General features: G+C 48.3%; 1 protein-coding gene and 1 long non-coding RNA gene across 3 annotated transcripts; both read left to right on the top strand.

The window, feature by feature from the left end:
• Positions 1 to 7177: 7177 nt before the first annotated feature.
• LOC137472575 (uncharacterized) lies at positions 7178 to 10168 on the top strand. 2 transcript variants are annotated; one of them, XR_010998286.1, is made up of 2 exons: positions 7178 to 9321; positions 9929 to 10168. It is a non-coding gene; the product is annotated as an uncharacterized lncRNA (long non-coding RNA). The 2 variants fall into 2 exon arrangements; XR_010998283.1 differs by having other exon boundaries at positions 7178 to 9330.
• A 1223-nt stretch (positions 10169 to 11391) lies between these two features.
• BHLHE22 (basic helix-loop-helix family member e22) lies at positions 11392 to 12578 on the top strand. The gene has a single exon (XM_068187833.1). The coding sequence runs from the start codon at positions 11528 to 11530 to the stop codon at positions 12425 to 12427; it is 900 nt and encodes a 299-aa protein (XP_068043934.1). The 5' UTR covers positions 11392 to 11527; the 3' UTR covers positions 12428 to 12578.
• Positions 12579 to 20906: the final 8328 nt, after the last annotated feature.

Here is a 20906-nt window from a genome sequence, read left to right as displayed (position 1 = left end):
GGGACAGCTGAACTCCAGCATGAGAGTCTTCAGAGCCCAGCTCAGAGAGAAGCATACCACCACTGTGCCCAGGAAGGCTGGGGTGAGGAAAGGAGGGCTGGTAGCATTGTTTCTGCCCATACCCAGGTTTTTTTGTCAGCATCCAGTCTGAAATCTTAAATGTGCTCCTTGATTTCTGATTTGACTTCTGGGCACACGAGCAAGTGAGACAGAGTGCAAATCACAATAACCCCTTGAGTGCCACCTGGTCCTGGTTGAGCTCCTGATCCCAAACTGCATAGAGAGTTATTTAACATTTGATATAGATGAGGGCCTGTAGCTACAGCCTGTAAACAGAACTGAAAGGATTCAAATGTTTAAATGTGTATTCCATACAGTATCTTTTACTTTACAGTCTATTTGCCTCCTGCTAAGCCTCCTGCCTCTGCTATTACTGCTGCTGCTGCTGTTCTTCCTGTCAAATTATCTTTGAGCTCAATGCACATCCCTCCTCTGCTCATTTTTTTGTGTGGTCTGACTTGTCTCCAAAGGAAGGGTCCTAGTCAGGCTCCTAGTCAGGCTCCTCTCCTTAAGTAACACACTTAAGGGCTTCAAAAGCAGACGTGATTTATAAGGTTTGGTGATGTCTGCTTCCCTTTCTCCTGCCACCTACTGTCTACAAATATAGAGTTTAACCTTCTGCAACTGCCTTGGGAAGAGTTTCAGCTCTTAACCAGTTTTCTGCCTAACCCAAGATCCTGGGTTTGCCAAAGCTGCCAAAATCCATGTCATAACCATGTTACAGAGGGCTGGCAGAACTCTGCTCCTCTCAGGGCTTATGTCCCACTGCTTCTCATTCCATGCACTGGGAACCACTGTGCAGGACAGCCACAGGCTACCACATACTTGTGCCAGAGCCTTTAGAGACATACTCCCTTTGTGAAGAGGTGTGGGTTTTGGATGGAGTGCTTTGTGTATGGACAGGAGGGCGGGGCAAAATAGATTAAAAGGCTTAGAAATATTCATTAAACAAAGCATGAAGCAGGTGTGATGTGTCTAATTGCCCTTTCTAAACAAGCCCTGTCTGGGGTGAACCTCTTGATGAATGAACCCAGCAAACGCAAGGCAGAGTTTCTTGGACTCCTGGATTGTAGGATTCCTACCCACACAGCAAAGTGCAGCCATGTCTCTTGCTGAAGGCCCCCAGATAAGGAGGTTGAACGTGAACACCCTTGGTCCATCCTAGAACCAATTTGATAACAGACAGATCACAAATGCAATAAATTACACTTCATGTGAAAGAAATGCTTCCAAGAGCTTTAACTGAATGACATTGAGATGGACAAAGTTTACTAGAAAGGTTCAGGAAATGTACTTCAAGGGTAAAAAATAAAGTGGCTTAGTGTAAGATTCTGATGTGGTTCCCCCAGGGTCATTTGCACATCCCACAGTCTTACACCCTGGGATTGTACCAGTGCCATCAAGCTCAGCCGCTGGCACCAGCTGAACAAGCACTGTTTGTGCCAGTTTCCTGGTGGGAGTGATTGATGAGAGCTGGTTGAGCTTGCTCTGTCCAGAGCAGGTGTGGAGCAAATTTGCCCTGACTCAGTCAATTAACTTTATCAGAGAATCAGAATCAACAGCGTGAATATGATAACAATGCGTTACAGGGTCCATGCTTCTCACTGTGCCTGGTCTCATGCCGATGGAATAATTCTGAGTTTATCACCAAAAATGGTGCCCAAGTCTTGTAATGTGTGAGCACTTGGGTCCAGATTCATCCCATGAGCTTCTGCTTGTGCTTCAGCATGAGCTTCTGCTATTACACTGGATAATTTCTGCAAAACTTCCTATGAAAACAGTTAAGAGATGAAAGCAGGGAATCTTCCATGACCTATTTGTTAGTCTAAAAAATGTGTCTCAGGGAACCTCTGGCTGTTCAAGCACACACTTCTCCAAGGCTGATGCCCAATCAGACTGGCATAAGTTTGACCTCAGTGACGTCTCAGAAAAACTGCACACCATTCTTCACTAAGATCTTTATTTCAGGATTATAGACAAGAACTTGGGAACCAGCCACTACATTAATGGTGGGCTTCTTTCCTGTGCTAACAAGGTCTGAATGTTATGTGTAGCTGTGTACAGGGACAGGGATGTGAAAAGGCTCGATGCCCTTTCCCTGACAGTGCCTCAGCTCACAAGTTCCCAGAAGTAATCTTATGTGTTTTGTAGATCAGACAAATATAGTCTTGCCTCTGGCCTCACCACTTCTTTTCATGCCCATTTAAACTCAAATCTAACTATTGTCCAAACAGTTCACCAGTGAGAGAAATGGGACAATTATGAAGTAAATCAGTTTGAAATATGTTCAGATCTCCATGCAAATGTGCCTTCACACAACTGACTGTCACCTTGGTGGATTCAGCCTGCAGGTGCGTGGAATTACTTGCCTCCAGCAGTCCTCTCCTGGAATAATCAAATTACTCTGCAAAGGAAACCCTGGTAAGTCTCTGTGGCAGCCTAAGACAGGACTAAGGATGCTAAAAGCTTTTGTCAGACCTCAAGTATTCTCTGGTCACTCAACCTTACCCACTGTGTGTAAGCTTAGTGATACGTGGACTGTTCTTGACAACTGAGGCTATGCTGCAAAATACTCTGAAAGACAAAGTTCCTCACAAAACTGAACTGTATGGGTTTTTTTTCTCCATGGATAGCATACGGCCTCTGTCTTTACCCCACCTTGGTATCCAGCTCAGCTCTTCAGTGGGTGCGCTATGCCTGGGTTTGAATAAAGGACTAACTGAGCAACACCAAGGCTGCCCCAGATGTCAGAGCTCAGCAGCTGGACCTCTCAGGGGCTCGGCAGGGTCCATACCTAACCTGCAAATGCTTCCCTGATTTTTCTTTCCTGGTCCTTGAGGATGCAGTGAAGTAGACTCCTTTAGCTTGCACCAGGAGGCCTCTGCCCACACAGCCAGTGAAGTGCTGGGACCATAGCTGGCAGCATTCTCCTCTCTGGATGGAAAAACAAGTTCAAATCCCATTGCAATGGTTTGGCTCAAAAATATTGTGAGTGTCACAGTGCTAATCAGAGCTAGGCACTGTTACATAAAAGAAGCTTTCCTGTTGGTCACGATCATTGTTACCATTAAAGGATCCTGTCATTTCTAAAATGAAGCAAAGCCATATGGTATATGAAGCAAGCAACCAACCAACCAAAAGTAAGAAAACAAGAGAAAGAAAAAAAGGTAATAAAGAAAAACACAGAAAGAAAAACACAGAAAGACAGGAAAAAAGCCAGCAAGCCAGGCAGCCAATGAGAAAGAGAGAAAGAGAGAAAGAGGAAGAAAGAGAGAAAGAGAGAAAAGAGAGAAAGAGAGAAGAGAGAAAGAGAGAAAGAAGAGGGAAAGAGAGAAGAGAGGAGAAAGAGAGAAGAGAGAGGAAGGAAGGAAGGAAGGAAGGAAGGAAGGAAGGAAGGAAGGAAGGAAGGAAGGAAGGAAGGAAGGAAGGAAGGAAGGAAGGAAGGAAGAGAAGGAAGGAAGGAAGGAAGGAAGGAAGGAAGGAGGAAGGAAGGAAGGAAGAAGGAAGGAAGGAAGGAAGGAAGGAAGGAAGAGGAAGGAAGGAAGGAAGGAAGGAAGGAAGGAAGGAAGGGAGGAAGAAAGGGAGAAAGGGAGAAAGAGAGAGAGAAAGAGAAAGAGAAAGAAAGAAAGAAAGAAAGAAAGAAAGAAAGAAAGAAAGAAAGAAAGAAAGAAAGAAAGAAAGAAAGAAAGAAAGAAAGAAAGAAAGGAAAGAAAGAAAATAAAGAGAGAAAGAAAGAGAAAAACAATGTTACTTCCCCCTTTTTATTACAAGCTGTTTCCCCAGAGCCAGTCTGTAGTCAGAATTGTATTGTACTTCAGTGAAGGCAACGAGAAAAAAATACCTAGGAGAAAAAAAATGTGATCTAAAAATGGGAAAAGTTCTCCTGCCTTGTATTATGTGCAATTCCAGGCACTGTAACAGTGAAACATGAGCTGATATCTGTTTCTCTGAACATGCTATGTTTTAGAGGATGTTACTCTCAGAGCTTCTAAACTTTGTGACATAAACAGCAAACCTAATTCTGAAAGAAGCACCTACCACACCTGATTACCATAACCAGGATCACACACCTTTAAATCAAAAGTCAGTTGAGTTGGAAAAGGTTTAAGTTTTTTCAATAAATTACTTTTTATAATGACTATAAAAGTTATATAGTACACAGAGGCTTGCTAGAGGTAGATACTTTACTGTACCTGAATTGCTGGAATACTTGCTGAGACATAAAGCTGACAATCAGACATCTGAGTGTGCTTGAAAAACATCATCTACCAAAAGATTAAAGTGTGAATTTAGCAAAGTAATCCAGGAAGAAAATTCTTTGTTCTTTCTTGTTACTTATCATGACAAACTAAATGGATATAATGGGAAATGAGCTTATACTTTACTTCAGAATCACTTGAAATATAGGAAGAGTTTGAGAACAAAATTATTTTTCATTGTTAAATAGATGGACTTTGACTCTTAGTGAACTGTATTTCAACACATTTTTTATTTTATGCCCATGATAACTCATTAAACATGTAAAATTTCCTTATTTATAGAGTATAAGAGCACTGCGAGTCATAGTGCCTCCATTTTTCAATGCAGCAATGACTTAGATGTGTATAGATTCTAAATGATCTTTTAATTACAAGGGGAAGAAGGGAATTGCTAGAAATAAAGAGATTTGTTATTCTACAAAGAAGGGGGGGAAAGGAGTGATGATTCTAAATTTTAAAAGGTACTAATGCATTTTTTATGAAAAAGAAAGCCCGGTTAGAAAAATAAACCTTATAGTTAGGATTGTTGAGATAATGTCATAGGGAAGGTGAGGGAGAGAAAACTAAGGATGTGAAACTGAACATATCCTTCTGATGTGCAGCATGGGGAAGAAAGGGAATAAACTAATGAATATATCCAAAATACTGACAATATTTTAGCGTTCCTGGAGAATTAGTGAGCTCTAAGATGTCTGGAAAGAAAGAGGAGAAGGTTACTGATCTTTTAAAATGGCAAGGGAAGAGGAAGAGAAAGAGTGAACCTGTCATCTACCATCTGGTACGCTTAACTTCAGTCTGCAGTAATATGTGGAAAAAATGTTAAAAGGTAAAAATCTTAAGCACTTAGGGGAGAATGTATCCACAACCAGTAAACAGCGTGGATTTATAAGGAATGGAAAGAAGGCACGCCAAACGTATTTTTTTCTTCCTATAATTGCAAAGTGGTGACTGAAGGGAATACAGTAGATATAATATACATGCCTACTAACATATAGATTTGTATGTATGGGCTTCAGTAAATTAAATAGGATCTAGCACTGTAACCAAAAAAAAATCCAATACAATTTTTGGGCTTCTAACACAGAGACATTGTGTCACATACCTGGAAAGTGATAGATGCCTCTCTCGGTATACAATACTGATGAGATAGCATCTCAACTACTGCTTTCAGATTTAAGTACTTTCAGTACCAATAAAAGTGAGCTGGATGGAGTTCAAGAAGCGTGGAAGGAAAAGCAAAAGCCTATAGATAGTGTTTGTTGATGAAATATTAACTGAAAATAGACATCTATAGCATAGTCAGACAAGCGTGGGAAGAATAAGTTCAGTGCCACGTTCCTTACAGTGGAAGGTTTTGAAAGAAAATAGGGTCAAGACTGAAAGGGAAGGCCAGACAGGACAGGAGAGAAAGAAAATAGACAAGGGGAAGGGAAAGAAAAAAAGAAGGAGGGAGGGAAGGGAGGGAAGGGAGGGAAGGGAGGAGGAAGGGAGGAAGGAAGGGAGGAAGGAAGGGAGGAAGGAAGGGAGGAAGGAAGGAAGGAAGGAAGGAAGGAAGGAAGGAAGGAAGGAAGGAAGGAAGGAAGGAAGGAAGGAAAGGAAGGAAAGGAAGGAAAGGAAGGAAAGGAAGGAAAGGAAGGAAAGGAAGGAAAGGAAGGAAAGGAAGGAAAGGAAGGAAAGGAAGGAAAGGAAGGAAAGGAAGGAAAGGAAGGAAAGGAAGGAAAGGAAGGAAAGGAAGGAAAGGAAGGAAAGGAAGGAAGGAAAGGAAGGAAAGGAAGGAAAGGAAGGAAGGAAGGAAAGGAAGGAAAGGAAGGAAACTCCAACTTCCCCAAACCAAAGCAGAGCAAATTGCTTTACGGTTCTCCACAAACCCCAGTGTAATGACTCAGCGAGTTTGTCACTGACTAGATGCCCTGTGTTGTCCCTGAAACGACGATATCATCAGACTCTTCCATCCTACTCGGTTTCAAGTTCATGGATTTTCTAGCATGTCTATATAACTGAACAAAAAAACACTTCCTGAGAGACTCCTATCCAAGCACAGACGGCCCACAGGTTTCAGATTCAGAAGGGACACCAAAGGAATAATTAGTTATCTCCCCATGCCGAAAAAAGCTGAAGGGATCTTTTACGTTTCAATACCATTCCTTTTTACATTTTCCCGTAGTTTCTATGGCTTCATCCCTTCCCTCCACCACTGCCACAGCTCCGCCGCCTCGAGGAGGGCCATGCACTTCTCCCGAAGGCCAGGAGATGGTGCTGTGGATTTTGGATCGGGAGCTCAGCGGCCGGGGCTGGGGCCGGGGCCGGTAGGTCCCCGCGGAGCCCCAAGGGGACCCCGCCGGCACCCGGCGGGTCTCCGCGGGAACCCTCAGGTGCCCTTGATCTCTCTGCAGCCCTCCAGAAATCCCTTTACACCTCTAGCGGTCACCCCAGAGGCGCATGGCCGGGTGATCAGGGTGTCGTTCCTCACCCCAAGAAACCTCAACCTCGCTGCGATGTGGGCCAAGTTCTCCAACGCCGCTTTTGCACCCCCGCTAAGGACCAGGAAGTGTTTACCTTCAGAAGTGTTTACCTCCAGGAGTGTTTACCTCCAGGAGTGTTTACCAGGAGTGTTTACCTCCGTTTCGCAGCGCCTCGTCACACTAAAGTCCCTCAAGCCCGGCTACACACACGCATCCCCCAGCCCTGCCCGCTCCCCCGGAGCTGCGCCGGGCGTCCCCGGGGCTGAGAGCATCGTCCCCTTCTCATCCCCTACGGGCCTCCTCCCCGCCACCCGGAGCCCCGGCGGGCGCCGGGCCCTGCCTGCAGCTGGGAACAGCTCCCACGCGAATCCACCGGCCTCCTGGGGCTGCCTCTGAGCAGACACGCACCTCTGAGGATGTTTGCACCACGAGATGCAGTGGGGAGGGTAATTTTATTTCTTTTTACTGGGTTTTTTCTGCACCTTGAACTTAAATAAAGTTTTCTTCACAGAGAAGACAACATAGCTGCAGTTGCGGCGAACGAAAGCGCTCTCCAAAGCTTGACTTAGTGCTGGAAAAGTCGGTCAAATCCTGCATGGGGGGCTGCCCCTGCTGCACTCGGCGCTCGATTGTGATCTCCCCCAGGCTCGGCGTGTCAGAGGAAGGAGAGACTTCGGGCTGAGCCACTGGAAGAAGGACTGGAAAGTTACGGAAGATCACAAGCCCTCCTCTTGCTACGGGGCCGTCCGGCTGCAGCAGGCACACGCCATCCCTCTGCTCAGAGCAGGCAGGGAGAGACTAACCACCTGACTAAATGTGTCTGCATTCAGCTCTTGGGAGTCTGACGGCAAAATTTGGAAAGTGTCTTCCATCACGGAAACTTTTCTGCAAACCCAACCCTGGGAAGAGGGAAAAGGGGATTTTACTTCTCTCACGGGTGAGGAGAGGAACAAAATAACTCTCGAGCAGATCTTGCTAAAGACGCCACAGAAAATCAGCAATCACTGGGCTGTCCGCTCTCATCTGTATCCTGGGACCTTTCAAGTCCTTGCCCCCTGCCCTGCCTCCTGCCCCGCCCAAGACGGCCCGTGCCCGGCCGCTCACAGCGGAGCCTGGGGGATGCTCCGGGGCGGCGGGCTCAGCCCTTCTGCAGCTCGGCTCCGGGCTGCTCATTTCCCGAAATAATGACCCAAGTGTGGAGGAGCTGGTGGCAGAGGGCTGCGGTACAATTAAACCAGGTAACGAGACGCTGGGCAGATGTGTTTTCATTGCGCTGTAAGATAAACGCAGTGTTAAATGCCTGACAACTTCCCAGAAGCAATCAGCAAAAGTTTACGAGTGCATAAACCTCAAAGACCATTCCTCGGTATTTTTATAAGCGCCGCATTTAAAGCTTCTATAAATTCTCCTGCTTGCTTCCAAACTAAAGTTCCCGTAGACTATTAAACAGCCACTTCTTCGTGAGGTGGGGAGAGACAGATCACAACATGCGGGTCCAGGGAAGGGGACAGGGGCTCTCTTTTCGTCCCCTCCACTTTGCTCTCCCCACTCCCTCCCACACCTCCCACAAGGTAAAGTTTGTAAGAAAGTTGGCATCTTTAGAGCACGACAAGTCATAGATGAGCACATCGGCAAGATGAAGGGATATATGCATGTCTCAAGAACAGAGGACAGACCCAGTAGAGAGGGAAAGGAAAAAATTAAGAGCAATGAAAGGAAAAGAGAGGTGGTTGAAAGACGGGATGAAGCAGGTAAAAGTATACGGGCAGATCTAGGGGCAGATCATACAGACTGACCGGTGGACAGAGAAGAACAGAAAAACCTTAGACGGAGAGGGAGATTTCAGACGCAGAGGGCAAATCTAAGCGAACGCAGCCGAGGGCGAAAGGAGGCTGCCGCGGAGGTCGCCGCCGTGCCCCCGTTCCGCCGCCCCGACGGCGCGGCCCGGCAGCCACCCCTCGCCGATCGGGGCAACCACGGCGGCCGCAACCCCGGGGCAACGGGACCCGCCGCCTGCAGAGAGGCAGTGTACGTCGTCCCCAAAGTTGGAGAAAAAAACTAGACAGTGCTAGTGAACCCACAGATCAGCGGGAGAGATCAAGCCGGAGCCCTCTGTCTTCGAAGAATAAGATGAGGGGAATGAAATGTTCCCACTAGCCATCAAATTATAATAACAGTATCCGTCATCCTTAAGTGACCACACGAGTTTTACAAGTTGGATATTAAACAGATTAAATAATAATAATAAAAACCCAAATCCCTGTTGCGAACATGAAGTCCTTTGTTTATGATCCCGAGGAAAATGAAGTTGCTAATTGAAAAATAATAAACCTAAAATGCCTTAGGATTAATAATGATAGAGGTTAACGGTGACATCCATCCCTTGGAAAGGGGGAGGGGAGCGAGGCGCTCGGTGACTGTGCGCTTGGACGGCGACCAGGGACAAGCGCAGCAGCCAAATGGGGCTGGGGGCGGGGGATGAGACCCTCCCTCTTCGGAGGTCTCGGCTTGTATGTTCGCCTCTGATCCGGAGACACGAGGTGAGGAAGGTCTGTATTGTAGTCATGTCCTCGCTAGATGAAATCTCAGTCAATTACTCTGAAATCTGCAGCTTGGCTTCTTTTCATTCTTTCCAGGTGAAAATTCAAACGTTTTCTGTTGTCGCCTGGTCCTTTCTTTGCTGAAACAAGGCACCCAACTGTTCTGATATTACCATTCAAAAACGGGTTCTGTGGCAAACCTCATTTGTGAATCTATTACAGAGATTAATAGATTATTTCTCCTTTTTCAACTAATTCTCAGTGGGGAAATTTAACCATATGGTAAGGAGAGAATTAGAATTTCATCACATTAGAGCAAAATGTAATGAAAAGAGTCCAACACCTGGGGCCAACTCCGAAAGACACAATTAAAAGGTTTTTAATGAAACCAGAGAAACCAAAAAATTTTCATAGCCTTCAGTAATCCTGCCACATAAGAATGATTTGGAAGTGTTGGGAAATATTGTTTTTTACTGATGTCATAAGAATGAAAACCTGCCACTAAGTACTCTGAGTGCTAACAGAAAGGCGAGAGAAAGCTGCTCGCCTCAAGCATCAGAGGAGTAGTGGGACAAAATTCTGACCGACCCTCGGGTTTCCACTTCAGATTTTGGAAGAGTGCAGAGGAAAGTGTTCCCGGCTCCGAGAAGAAGCCCCGAGAGAGGGGCAGAGGGGCAGAGTAACAGGATGACTGAGGCTGCCTCGCCCTGACACCGGCGGCGGCATCCCGGCGTTGGAGAGAAGAGCGGGGGTGCTCCGGCCGAGTCGGGCTCGCTGGAGGGAGGCATGAGGGCACGGACCTGCAAAGAGTTGGTCAGTCACAATAAAAAATAAATTTAAAAAAGTTTGGTGGGTTTTGCCCTTTCTCTTCCCGCCCTCTCTCTTCCCAAGATCCGTTCATTATCAAGGTAACTGATGGGGCTTTATGTTTTTTATAGGGATAAGGGGGATAATCACTCTCAAGCAGCAATCTGCTACTTGAAAAGGGATAAGGGAAGGAGGAAGGGAACCTCCCCGTAGTTTGGTCTCCGTTTGTTGGAAGGGGGGTGGGGAGAGGGAGGACTGGGGACCACCCGCCTCCCAGGGAAGCAAGGTGGACTTTGGCGGTGGGCTGGAGTGGGCACGACGGCTGGGGTTGCTCCGGGGGTTTTTAATTTTATGTTTTTCTTTCCCAGGCGATGCTTTTCGGGAAGACGGGTGGGGTGGGAGGGAGCTATAAGTTAATGTAAATGCAGGGGGTGGGTGGGCTGGGGGGAGAGGGTGTCACTCCCGACTCCACTGCTAAGTTAGCAGAAGTCTGCTGGCAGCACTCGGAAGGAGAAGTGTTGAAGTGGGCTTTTCTGCAGTGCAGGGCTGTAATTTGCTGAAGGAGGCAAAGAACATCCTTCGATCTAAGTAGGGCTTTTAGTGTGCTCATTGATGAGTGAAAGTCGCCACACATGTCAAGCTAAAGGCAGTTGTTGGGTTACTAACAGGACACAACGTCTTGCAAACATATGCGTTAAGCTGTGTATACAGATGGCAGGGAGAATAATGGAGCAGGCGCCTCTTATAAAGCTCTAGCTGCTGCCTGTCTTCAGACCTGGGAAAAGAAACTATTCAGACTCAGGGCCAGATAGCGCCTGGGATTGTTTGTTACCGTTTTAATCCTATTAATTAAAACGTTAACCTGATTGGGTAGAAAGCTCTGTCCCAACAGGCGAGTCTTCTTCATAATAACCTACTCTCAGAGATAATGATGTAAAAGACTCCCCCGTCTGCGGCGGCTGCTGGTTGATGGGTCCGGAAATCTCTTGAAGGTGAATCCAAGCAAGATAAACGGTGGAAGCGGCTCCACTGGCAGCGCACAATGCCCCAGCGCGGCGCCTGCTGAGGGCGAGCCGGAGCCGCAGCCGGAGCCACAGCCCGAGCCACAGCCAGAGCCACAGCCGTTGCCGGATCCGCAGCCCGAGCCGGAGCCGCCGCCCGAGCCGGAGCCACAGCCGGAGTCGCCGGAGCCGCCGGAGCCGCCGGAGCCGCAGTCCGAGCCGCCGCCGGAGCCAGAGAAGGGGCAGCCGCGGCGCCGGGCACGGCGCAGCTCCGGCGGGAGCCGGGAAACGATTTCTGCCAGCGGGACGCCGGGGAGTCGCCCGCCGCGGCGCGGAGCCTTGGAGGAGCGGGTCGGGAACTGAGGGGGGCGGAGGAGGCGGAGGCGAGCGGGGCGCCGATGGAGCGGGCGCTGGGGCTGCCCGCAGAAGAGGACCTCTTCCACAAGAGCCTCGCCGCCTCGGCCAAGCGCATGGAGTCCGCCTTCCGCTCGCCCCCGGGGCTCGACCTTTCCCACCCTCGCGACCGCCAGCCCTCGCCGCTCGCCTGCTACGAGGCGTCGGAGCCCGAGGCGCTGCTGCAGCCCGGTGTCGGCGGCGACCCGCTGGCTCTGCCGCCGGGCTCCGTCTGCGTCAAGTACGGCGAGAGCGCCAGCCGCAGCTCGGTGGCCGAGAGCAGCGGCGGCGAGCAGAGCCCCGACGACGACAGCGACGGCCGCTGCGAGCTGGTGCTGCGCGGCGCCGGGGGGGACCCGCGCGTCGCCTCGCCGGCGGCAGGCGGCGGCGGAGGGGGGGGCGGGGGGCTGAAGGCGGCCGAGGGCAGCTGCTCCAACAGCCACGGGCACGGCGGCAGCAAGAAGTCCAAGGAGCAGAAGGCGCTGCGGCTCAACATCAACGCGCGGGAGCGGCGGCGGATGCACGACCTGAACGACGCTCTGGACGAGCTGCGGGCGGTCATCCCCTACGCGCACAGTCCCTCGGTGCGGAAGCTCTCCAAGATCGCCACGCTCCTCCTGGCCAAGAACTACATCCTGATGCAGGCGCAGGCCCTGGAGGAGATGCGGCGCTTGGTGGCTTATCTCAACCAGGGCCAGGCCATCTCGGCCGCCTCCTTGCCCAGCTCCGCCGCGGCGGCGGCGGCAGCGGCGGCGGCGCTGCACCCCGCCCTCGGCGCCTACGAGCAGGCGGCCGGTTACCCCTTCAGCGCCGGGCTGCCCCCCGCCACCTCCTGCCCGGAGAAATGTGCCATCTTCAACAGCGTCTCCTCCAGCCTCTGCAAACAGTGCACGGAGAAGCCTTAAGCGCCGCCGCCGTGGCCGCCCCCCCGCCGCCGCCGCCGCGGCCCCAGGGAGCGGCGACAGCCGGCGGTGCGGTCCCGGGCCGGGGGGCGCGGAGGCGGCGGAGGGACTGACCGCTGCCCGGCCCCGCCACCCTCTGCCCGGACTCGCCTCGCCTCGCTCTTCTCCTCGGGTGCCGCCGAGACGGGACCGCGACGGGAGCCAGCGTGCGTGCGGCCGCGGGGAGGGGGCGCGGGGCCGGGGGTGCCGCGGGGAGGAAGGAAGGCCCGGCCCGGGGGCGCCGGGGGGACTCGCTGCGCGTCCGGACAAAGGAGAGGCCGGGAAATAGCAGGCCGGGCTGGGCGCCGGGGCTATCGCCAGGGACAAATCAGAGAGGGCACTTGAACATAGATTTTTTTTTTTTAATTATTAATTATTAGCAGTATTATTATTATTCTGAGCCAGGAAACAAAAAACTTGAAATGTAAACTTATTATTTAAGTGACTCGCAGAAACAAAGAGACTGGACCATTGCTATGGAAGACTTTGTATTTTTTATCGTCTCTGAACTTTGATCCTGTGAAAATGCGCAAAGTTTGGTGAGAGTGATTTAAAAAATCGAGAGAGTTAAAAAAAAGACAAAAAATAACCGATCAAAACCCCTACTCCGTGTCGCTGAAAGTATCGCATTTTAAAAAGAAATATTTATGTGCACCTTGTTTCTTTCCACTTTGCAATGATGTATAAACAAGACATGCTATTTATTTGTTATTCTTTAAAATGACCCTTCCACGCCAACAATATTTATCATGTGTTAAGGTCATGGGTCTATGTGGAGTTACTTTAAATGCTTCTAAAATTCTGTTTATGGATTAACTTAAACTGTGTGCCAAGTGTTTAAACATTTATTTGCCAACAACATATAACTAGAAACGTTGATGTATCCGAGCTGCTTAGGTTTATGAAAGGTCATCTGGATTTTAAGTTGCATCATCCCTGTATTTAAATTGAGCTTTAATAAATTGCTTCAGTCCAAAAATTACAGGAAAAGTGTATTCTTAATTGCTCAACCAACTGATTTTTGAAAGGGTATTCTTTGCATTATAACAGGTAATAACTATTTACTTTTATAAGGCATCAGAGCAATAGCTGCTACAAGGACACTTGCCAAGCCAATGTTTTCCCAGGCGCTGTGTTTTCGAAGGTATAATTTAAACCGCTTTTAATGTGTATGTAAATTATTCTGACTGTGGATAATTATTTAAGTTGAAATACTTTAAATACTTTAGGCTAATTTACAGAACGCGTGGAATTCTTCTCTTTCAGGGGCTGTGGGGGGCGGGTTTTTGATTTTTTTAAAGAAAAATGAGAGATGAAAAGCAAGAAGTAGCTATTTACCCAAAGTGAGCCTTCAGTTTGAGTTTGCATGGCTGGGTGGCTGTCTCTCTGCCATTTGTAAATCAAGATTTTTTTTCATTTTCTTCTTTTTTTTTTTTTTTTTTTCATTTTCAAAAACGAGTCCTGCTTTTTTCCACTACTTGCAGATAATACAAATTCGGACTGTCAGGTTGGATGGCAAAATAGGAGCCATGATGGATCTGTTGGCAGGTCACGGATGTGTAAAGAGTGATATATATTAAATAGGTCAATCAGATTATGACAGCAATGTACGATCGTTTGTATGTGTATCTATGTCGGAAAGAATCTTTATTAAAATATTTTGAACAAACGCTTGTATTACGCTGTGCTTTGTTAAGCATTTCTATCCAGATTAAAGGAGGTGGATGGTGGGGGTGGGTAGTTTTCTTTCCTTTGCCTGAGAGCGCCCCAGTACCCTCCCCGTCACCCCACTCCCGGCTCCGGGTGTCCCAGGCAGAGAGGCGAGAAGTTCCTCCTTGGCTGCATTTCTCCCGCTCCCGTGGCAGGCGGCCCCCGGCGCTGCGCGGCAGCCGTGGGGCAGCGCCGGGCCCGGCCCTGCCCTGCCCTGCCCTGCCCTGCCCGTCCGTCCCGCGGCTCCACGCCCGCCCCGAGCCGTGGGGCTGGATGCGCCGCGGGGTACGCTGCAGGACCGCCCCCCGCCTCCTCCCAGTCCACCGAGTTTTGGAGCCGCCCCTCCCCTCGTGGACCCTCCGCCCTGCCCCAAACCCGAGGGCAGGGGAAGCAGGCAGCCCCCCCAGGCTGTCTGCTTGGCTCTAAGCCGGGGCCGGGGGTCCCGGTCCTGCGGCTCCCCCCTCCCCTCGGGCGGCCCGGGCCGGTGCCGGGTGTCCGCGGAGCCGCCTCTCCCAACGGCAGCACCACAGGCGGGGGAAGGGTATAAATATTTTCTGCTCCACTTCCCATCAAAAAAGATTAATCAGAACCTGTAACTTTTCAGGAAACATAACTGTAAAGTGCCACGGAGCTGTGGGAAGGCAGCCCAGAGAGGGTGGGCAGATCAGCCCCCAGGCGCAAGGAGAAGCGTCTCTCAGCATTTACTAGACAAAGGCTGGGTGCGTCTAATTATGATTATTAAAACAATTTCCATGACGATGTCTAATATTATGTTAATTTGAAAACAACTGTGTATGAAAACTGTCGACTATAATACCTAAATTCATTTAATGAAACACATCGTTAAGGCAATTAAACCTCCTGGATGTGATTAAGGAACATAATTACGACACTGTTCTGCGCCATAATTGGGTGTCTTTAATCAAGGGGTAAAGTGATCAGCAACACAGCCATTAGTTTGTATTGTTCTGTCTCTGCTGTCCATCATTCTGATTAGGAATTAACCACCGCCACCAGCTTGGCGTGGTGCGTGCCTGTGTGTGTGTCTGTGTGAGTGTGTGTTCGTGCATATAACATCGCAGGACACATTTGCTGCAATATTTACCGCTTAATGTCTCTGGCTACCGAGCGGGCTTCCTTCCCGGAGAGGCTCCCTTGGAAGGCGCGGGCGCTGCTCGGCTTTGCCCGGCCGTAGGGTGGGGGAAAATAAGCCAGGTCCCAGCAAACTCCTGGAGCGGCCGGGACCGAAGGTGGGGAGGAGGCAAGGGGCTGGGGGAGGCCCACGCCCTGCCTCCCGGCTCCCGTGGCCGGGGGCAGGGTCCGAAGTGTGCGGGCCGGGCCGGGCCTGGCGTGGTCCCCGCCGGCCCCGGGGAGCGAGGTCTGTGGCACATGGAGCGGTTTGTCCGTTCACCGCCCTCTCGCCTGCCTCTGCCTCGGAGCGACGGGACAGCCGAATGAAAATCTTTGTCATTCCTAGCTACCGCTGCCGCCCGACTTTGGGCTGTCTTGCTTCCTCTTTGATTGCTTCGGAGGGGGCGAGGGGTCCGTGCCAGGAAGAGGTGCTACCAGTCCTGGCCCCGCTCTCCTGTCGCGCTGCGCCGGGCATCCTCCCTGGGAAGCGGCGCGAAGCAACTGGGCCAGTCCCTGAGCAGGTCTTGCCAATGCAAGCGTAATGTGTGCCGGGCTGGGGGGAGGAGAGATGCTCCCCCGCTCGCCTTAAAGCTTGACAGATCACTTAGCCAGAAATGAACATGTACCCTTTCAAAAGAGATTCTTCCTCGTTTCCAACCGCCCCCACCGAACCGGGATCACCCTCAGCCTCATCCGGAGCTCCCTCTGCCCCCGCCACCCAGCCTGGCTCCCTTCCCCTGCCCCTTACCCCGGCTCGGAGCCTAGATTGTCCCAGCATGAGTGACATTGGCTTTCCTAATGTAATGACTTATGAAAGATATAATCATGTGTTAAATTGAATCCTCCGCTTAACTGTTAATGGTGTGCTCTGGGCACATTTACGTATTAGATGCTATGGTAACTAATTACCACTAGAAGAAGGGATAATACACTTCCCAGACTTTGACAAATAATTATGAGTGTTCACATCCCTGCTAGCAGCAGTTGCAGCGGATCTGCTGGAATGAGTAAGTGAATAAATGAATGGGTAAGTGAACTTGTGTGCATGGAGGGGACTAGATAATGAATAGTGGTCAAGTGAGTTTTCTTATTAAAACCTTTAATGAAAATGTGATTTAGGGTGGAAGGGGGAAAAAAGTGCGACGCTGCCTCTAAACGTAATTAAATCGCGTAATATAAACATCAGAAACATAAATAAGTTTGCTTTTAATTAAAACTCAGCAGTCAAAGTAAATTATCCACGTGCTCTGAAACTTTACAGCAATTAACACTTTTTTTTTTCTTTTTTTTTTTTTTTTTTTTTTTGTGGGTGGTGGTGGTGGCGGAGGGAGGCTGTTGGGTGGTAAAACAAACGAGCCGGGACTCCGCCGCGACTCTCCCCAGGATCATTCGTAACTGTGATCGCACTGCCCCTGCCCGCAGGCCGGACGGATCCTGAAGCTCTAAGCAAACGGCGGAAGAGCTCCTGGTCGGAGCGGGACAAAAGTTTGGGGAAGTGGCTCTGGGCCCCGCGTCCCGGCCCCCGCCGTCCGCCCGCTCCGCGGGGTCGCTGCTGCCCGTCGGGGCCCGGCCCCCGCCTGGGAAAGCTCCGGCACTAGCGGAGCCCATGGAGGGCGTAGGGCAGGTTCTCCCTGAAGCGTTGCTCGTGGCTTAGGCAGGCGCCGCAGGGGTTAAGCCGATTTTGCCCGCTCCTGCGCTGCCATCCCGCCGGAGCAGGGGCAAAGGCGGGAGCCGCTGCCGGGAGCGGGAGCCGGCACGGCTGCCCCGGCCCCCAGCCCCATCCGGGGCTCCTAGCAGCCCTCCACGTCGCAGAGGGGACATGTGCTAAATGAGCAGAGCTGCAGCCAGCCCCATTTACCCCTGGTCACTCATCAGCTCGGTGTCACCCAGCCCGCCCACACCCGCCCCCGAAGCGCTCCGGAGGGGAATTTGGTCTGGCTCGGCTCGTTCTCCAGCCTCGGGAAGGGTTAAATCCTTCCCCAAGCCCCTAGTTGCCCTTGTCCTCTCAACCTGATTCAGAGACGTGTAATAAAATAGGAAGCAAATTTATGGTCTGTTTCAAGCACTTTACTGCTGTATTTTTAAATTCATATATGCACATATAAGAACTATGATCTGTGAATAATTTCAAATGCTACAGGAAAATGATGTATTTTAGATCAAACATAACCGTTTTCTTACGTAATTGTGTCGGATTAAAATAAAAAAGATACATTTCGAAGAGAGACAAAGCTGAAAATCTAATGACAGCCATAAACTGCTAGACAGCCATAAATTAACGTCTTCATCAAACACTGAAGGGATCAGTGCTTATCTAAATCAACAATTATTTCTTCCGAGAAGTTGCCGAACAGATTGCCCCTTTAATACTATTTTTAAATCTTCATAATTGAGGATTAGGGAAAAACAATCGCCTTTCCAGAGTAAACCTCCTCTCCACCAGCCGAAGCCCTCCAAACTCACCGAACACCCAGACCGCTTCCCTAGGAACCTCCTCGGGGGTCCCGTCCCCTTATCCCACTGCAGCATCCCTGGAAGCTCGTGATGCTTTTAGGAAGGGGCATGCAGGAATCTTTCTTCACCTCCCTCTCCCCTGATTTTTGTCGCGGGCCGGGGAAGGTGGGAGTGCAGGGAGCACAAGCCAGCGGCGGGAGCCCGGCGGGCAGCGGGCGGGGATGCGGACGGGCGGGCGAGGGTGCGGGTCCCTGCCGCTGCCGCGGGCCAGGGGCATCCCGGAGCGGCAGCATCCCCCGGTGCTTCCACCACCAGCTCAACTAATGCCCATCCGCTTTTCAGGTTCAAAGCTTTAGCGAGGCGGCACTTCTCCCAGCTGCAGCCACCTGCGAAGCCGGTTTTGCAAGAGGCTGCTGTAAAGAATTCATTTTTTAAAGGCAACTGAAAGATACGTTGTGAAGAGAGGCGATTCACTGGCTCACAAGATGGAAATTAGACAGGGAAAGACTTGCTGCCTGTAAGAGATTAGCGTGCGACTAAACTGTTTGGAAGAAAGAGGTAGTTGGAAAGATTAGCTGATGGGGAAGAAGTCACTGTCAAAAGTCATCACAGGGTGTTTACTTAACTGACTTTTACTCTCCCTGTAGCCAGTACTTAAGACTTTTATTCAACTTTTCTGTACTCATAGCTGCTGGTTTTGGGGAAAAGAAAAATGAAGCAACACATTTGTGTCAAAATGGGTTTAACAAATCTTTGAAGACAGAATTCTGCAAGGGTTCTAGCAAGAACAGCTGAAGCTTGGGCTACTTTTGATTATTTATTTTGGTGTGAATAGTTTTGAAGATGAGCAAATTTCTACTATTATGAATGATGTACTTATACAACCTCAGTACATGAGATCCCAGGAAAGCCTGATGCATAGAATAAACACAGAAATGGTGTATATGAGGATCAACATCCCACCACAGCTTCCTTGCTTTCACTTTAAAATGGAACATTGTCTACCTTTTTTGATATGCTTTTATATATTTCTTCACATTTATTACTAATTATAAACATAGACAATAACTTAAGGATCACGATACTTTCATAAACATAGCTTTGAGGGGTATTTTTGTAATGAGATAATTTTTCTATTATGTAGTAGGTATGGGGACATGACTAGTCAGGGTACATTGGCTGGTTTAGGTAGTAGACAGGAAAATACTTAACTTTCTATGGTCTGGCAGTTAGAATAGCTCTATTCATATGAGTTAAGCAGAAGCACAATTTGATACCTTGAACAGTTTTAAAATACAGTGCTGTACAAGTAACATCAAGACAGTACCTAGTATCAAACCAAATACTAGATAAAATACAGTGTTAGGGGGTCTCACTAACTCCTTCCTTTCAAGCTGTCTTTCAGACCGTTATGCAAAGTTCACTCAGAAATGTGCCATTCAAGAAATCTCAAACAATGCCACTTTTTAATTTATAAATTTCAATAACTTCTAATGTAGCCTGGAGTTAGAACAATTGCACAGCTACACACACATTTAGCAAACACAGAAAATGCTGCGGGTCTGTCTTCTCTAGGAAGCATCTTCAATAACCCTTGCAGACATACCTGACAAGCATTTCTGCATGAAGGAATGGAGAAACACCGATGTCTTTAGGGTACAACCTTCCTATTAAATACCTGTAGAACTCAGCAGCTACAGTGATACCTAGAAAAGCCAAGTTGTGCTTTGATGGTGCAGTGCTGTGTATTGTAACAATTTCATTCATATCCCCTTTTAAAATGAATGATCTGTGAAGACAGAATATTTTACTTTAGGCAGTACATCTTGTACTACGTGGTGGTTTGCAAAAGTAAAAGCCTAGGAGCTGTACTTCAGAATCACTACTGGACTGCAGATCTTTATATTAATTTCGAATAATGTCCCAAGAATGTCAGAAGTAGCCCTTATTTTACTTAATCTGATGAGAATTGGCTTATGTTTCCTGGTGGGGGGGGGGGGTGTGATAAAAAATACACGGTACTTTCTAATATTCAGAGGAGTTTCTGTATTTCACTGCTGAATTAAAGGCTTTTTTTCATTACAGAAATATCTGTCAAGATCAAGTAACAGAAAAATGTAGTATGTTGAAATAATAATTAAAAAATTAAAGCAATAGTTGTGAATCTGTGAGAAAAGTATAAACATAAGCTGGAAAAAATACCACAGACAATAATTCAATATTAAAATAGATATATTCCTTTTTATTGTGTCCTTGAAATACAAAATTCCTTTAAGATGTTAGATTACTAAAATAATGAAATTTCTATTTTCTTGCTCAGAAGTACCTTAGTTGATCTGGGAGCCTGAACAATGGATATTAACTGTTAAAGTAAAACCTAGCCATTGTTCATCTATATACAAATTGTGAGTTTGCAAAATTAAGAGCACTTCACAGTCTCTTGAATGACCGTTCAATAATGACAAAATAAAAGATAATGTAAAATTCTACAAGAAAAATGCACAGACTGGTAATTATTCATAAAAATAGCAATGCAAAAAAGAGTGACATGCAGCTGGCTTAAAAGCATAAAGAGCAACTCTTACATGGTTTTATATTATTACATTGGGACATACTTACAGAGATACAAAAATCTAATTTGCAAACAGGTACACATATACTACTAGATGGTTTCCTAAATAATGGAACATTTTAAAAAGTTTACAATAGCATCTAGCAATACTAAGTGCTAGCATGAAAATGGAGAACATTCAATCTGTAAATTAAAATAAGAAGAATAATTTAAAAATTATGTTTTAGCATTCACATTAGTTCATGATAAAATAACTTTCTTCTTGGGTGCTATAAAGGGCCAAACTGAGTTAATAAACATTTTTTAATGAGAAAAAAGGTGCTTAATTTTTTTTAATAGCAGAAGATACTATTGATACAACCATAGACATCAACAACTTACAGTCAGAGGCTGGTAGTGACCAGCTGAGTCACATCTCAAACCGATGGGTGAGTGCACCAATTCATTGAGGAACAGCAGAGAAATTCTGGGGGTGCCCATGTCCATCCACCTGCCAGGTCTGTGCATGCCCCCAGCAGGTACTGTTGGGCTGGCAGGGCAGACCCCTCTGCTGAAGTGGAGAGGTGAGAGAGGGAA

Source organism: Anomalospiza imberbis, chromosome 1 (genome assembly GCF_031753505.1).
Source record: "Anomalospiza imberbis isolate Cuckoo-Finch-1a 21T00152 chromosome 1, ASM3175350v1, whole genome shotgun sequence".
In the NCBI taxonomy this organism is placed as follows: domain Eukaryota; kingdom Metazoa; phylum Chordata; class Aves; order Passeriformes; family Viduidae; genus Anomalospiza; species Anomalospiza imberbis.
Note: the sequence above shows the minus strand (reverse complement) of the source record. Positions and strands in the feature narration are given on the sequence as shown.

Coding starts and splice junctions, on each gene's coding strand:
- BHLHE22 (XM_068187833.1), top strand. CDS start 11,528: ATGGAGCGGGCGCTGGGGCTGCCCGCAGAAGAGGACCTCTTCCACAAG.